This window comes from Elgaria multicarinata, chromosome 4 (assembly GCF_023053635.1).
Source record: "Elgaria multicarinata webbii isolate HBS135686 ecotype San Diego chromosome 4, rElgMul1.1.pri, whole genome shotgun sequence".
NCBI classification, from domain to species: Eukaryota; Metazoa; Chordata; class Lepidosauria; order Squamata; family Anguidae; genus Elgaria; species Elgaria multicarinata.
Genome location: NC_086174.1, coordinates 129926497 through 129929359, shown reverse-complemented (window position 1 = coordinate 129929359; position 2863 = coordinate 129926497). Strand labels below are relative to the sequence as shown.

The 2863-nt window shown below is 64.4% G+C and overlaps 1 protein-coding gene across 1 annotated transcript; it reads right to left on the bottom strand.

The window, feature by feature from the left end:
* Nucleotides 1–217: 217 nt before the first annotated feature.
* LRATD1 (LRAT domain containing 1) lies at nt 218–2098 on the bottom strand. Its single transcript, XM_063125839.1, has 2 exons — nt 1942–2098; nt 218–1166 (listed from the first exon to the last, which is right to left on the bottom strand). Exon 2 carries the CDS (start codon nt 1127–1129, stop codon nt 248–250), a length of 882 nt encoding a protein of 293 aa, XP_062981909.1. The 5' UTR covers nt 1130–1166; nt 1942–2098; the 3' UTR covers nt 218–247.
* Nucleotides 2099–2863: the final 765 nt, after the last annotated feature.

Here is a 2863-nt window from a genome sequence, read left to right as displayed (position 1 = left end):
GAACCCAACCCTGGCCAATGAGAAGGGGCAGGAGCGGCGCTGGTTTCGTTTGGAATGTTGCCATGGTTTCCCCCCTCGATGGAAAAGCAGGACGCGGGGAAAGGAGGGGAAATACAGGGGCGGGCGGGCGAGCGGCCACGTGGCGGGGAGGAGCAAGAGGGCGGCTTGTGCACGCCGCCGGGGCCACGGCTGGTCGCCCTCCTCCGCCCCAACCCCGCCCCCGCCCCTTCAGCTTGGGCTCCGCCGCTTATTCTTTGCCAGCCACGATCGCCAGCTCTTTGATCACCCTCAGTTTGCCGCTGGCGTCGATCCTGCGCTTCTCCCTGATTAGGTCCTCGAGGCTCTGGAAGCGCACCGTGTGCACCTGGCTGTCGGCCAGGTGGATCTTGAGATAGTATTGCTGCTGAGGCGGCTGAGAGCCCGAGGCTGGCTGGAGCTCGCCGCCGGCTTTGAACTCCCGTTTGCCGAAGCGGCACCAGGCGGCGAAGCTCTCCGAGTTCGTCCAGCAGATCTCGGGGCTCTTTAAGCCCAGGTGGCCGCAGGCGTTCTGCACCACCAGCTCCGCCACCAGGGGCCGGTAGCGGTACCAGCTACTCACCACCCGGCCCACGTTGCCAGCGGCCGCCTCGTACAAGCAGTCCTGGCGAATCTGGCCCTGGTGCAAGTGGATGATCTGGCCGCTGTCCACATAGACGGCCCAGTGCGGCGGCGGCGGAGGGTGGTCGGACGGCCCCAGGTAGAGCAGCTCCAGCAGGTCGCCCGGCTTGCACAGGGCAGGCAGGGCCGACACCGGGTAGACGCTCAGATCCCCAGCCTGGGGGTCTCCGCTCACCTTGGCGAAGATGCATTCTTGCCCCCGGAAGGCGGAGAACTGGGTCTCGCTCAGCACCAGCTGCGGCGTGTGGTGGTGGTGGTGGTGGTGGTGGTGGGTGGGCGTCTCTTGGGCAGGGCTGCTGGAGCCCTTCACGCTGTACTTGTCCGGCTGCCCTCGCTCGTCCAGATCCTCCTCCTCATCCGAGAAGAAGTAAGCCACCCCGACGCGCAGCTCGTCCTTCTCGATCCCCGAGGGGTCCCCGGTCGGCAGCTCGCTGTAATTCAGGTGGGTGATGCGATCCAGTTGATTTCCCATCAATGACAGGGCGAGGCGAGAGAAGGAATCGCCGGATCTGAGAGGGAGCGAGAGAGGAGAGTGGGAGACTAGTGGAGCGAACCACGCGGGGGGAGGAAGATTGTAACGCCACTCACACACACACACGCACAGGCCAAAACAAAACGAGGCGCACGCCTAAAGGGATCAGGTGGGGCGGATTCTCCACGCCTCCTCTTCGCCGGGGAAGCGAGAACCGGCGCTGGCCGATCCGGATTTCTTTTGCCCAACACACCCACCCGCCCACCTCCGCCGCCGCAGGTTCCTTGGAACTGGCAGGGGCCAGATGTGGCTGCAGCTACACCGCCGCTTCGCCGGGCTGCACCGCTCCCGTGTACCCGATCCGGCTGGGTCTCTTCTGGAGCCCCCGCAGGGCGCAGCGGAGGCGGAGAGCGCGGCGCCGGGGGCACAGCTTGGGACAGCAACCACCAGGCGCTGCCTCCCCCCGCCGGAGAAGCCCGGCGGAAGGAGGCAAGGGAGACGCGGGGAGTTTCTCGCTCTTTGTCTCCCGCCGTCGCTCCCCGCCTTTCCCTCTCCGGGGGAGAAAGGCGCTGCTGGAGCAGAGCTGAGGCGCTGCCGAGCCCCCGCTGCTCGGCTTCCAACCGGGTCTGCTCCGGCAAGGCGGAGACTCGCCAGCGGCGTTTTGCCCCTCGCGTCGCTCCCGACCCAAAGCGGTTCCCAGCCGCCGCAAAGCGAACCTGCCCCGCCTGTGACCTTCCCGGGAAACCGACAACTAGCCGCGGGGAGACGGAGAGAACAAGCCCGGCCCGGATCCCGCGCTGCCCTCTGCGTACCCGGAGTCGCCCAGATCCTGACAAAGCCCCCCGACTCCTTTAAAGCCCTCTGGTCGCCATGGGGGCTGCCGGCTGCCGCTGAGGACGAGGAGTCGAGCCAGGTTCGCCCCTGCCCCTTGCCGTCCAAGCGCTGGCGACCCCCGGCTCCGACTAGCAGGCGCGCCCGCGTCTCGCGTGCGCCCTTCCCTCGGACGGTGCCGCTCGGCTCTGGGCTCCCCTCGCCTGCGCCGGCGAGAGTCAAATAAAGTAGCAGCCGCTCCTGCTGCCAGAGCCCGCCCTTGGCCGAGCTCATTGGCTGCTCGGCTCTTGGTTCGGAAAGCCCGAGCCGTCCTCCGGGGTGTCAATCATCGCCACAAGGGTGGGATTCCAGACGCTCGCCTTCTGCAGCAGCGGCGGCGGCGAGGCCGTTCCCGGGCTGCCCTGCGAAGCCTCGTGCGCCCCGCGGCGCTGGAAGGGGCAGCAGCGCTTGTGACGAGCCGTCGTTCATGGCAAGGGAAGCCCCATCTCAAGCCCCCGACCCAATAGCCCACCAGGGAATGCTCCAACCACGTGACTTCCAATCAGCTACCTTTTTCTTTTAGTATTTGCCATTGAGGTTTTACAGTCTTATGCTTCTTCTTAAGCGTCTGCGCTTAGATGGAGAGGTGGTGAGTCTCTCTCTCTCTCTCTCTCTCTCTCTCTCTCTCTCTCTCTCTCTCTCTCTCTCTCTCTCTCAAATTAAAATTCCCCAACTAGCTACTAAATCCACTTTGACGACAAAAGGAAAGCTAATTCCGGGTGATGAAGGAAAGCTGAGCGCGTTCTCAAAAATACACGCATTATATTTCAGCGAGTGCATCTTTCTGTGGGGAGTTGTGCAGCAATTCCTACCCCTGCGCAATAAAGCTGTGATGGTTTTCAGTGTCTTCAGCAAGACCTCCTT

Excerpts from the sequence above, each read along its gene's own strand:
- LRATD1 (XM_063125839.1), bottom strand. The coding sequence starts at position 1,129 with ATGGGAAATCAACTGGATCGCATCACCCACCTGAATTACAGCGAGCTG.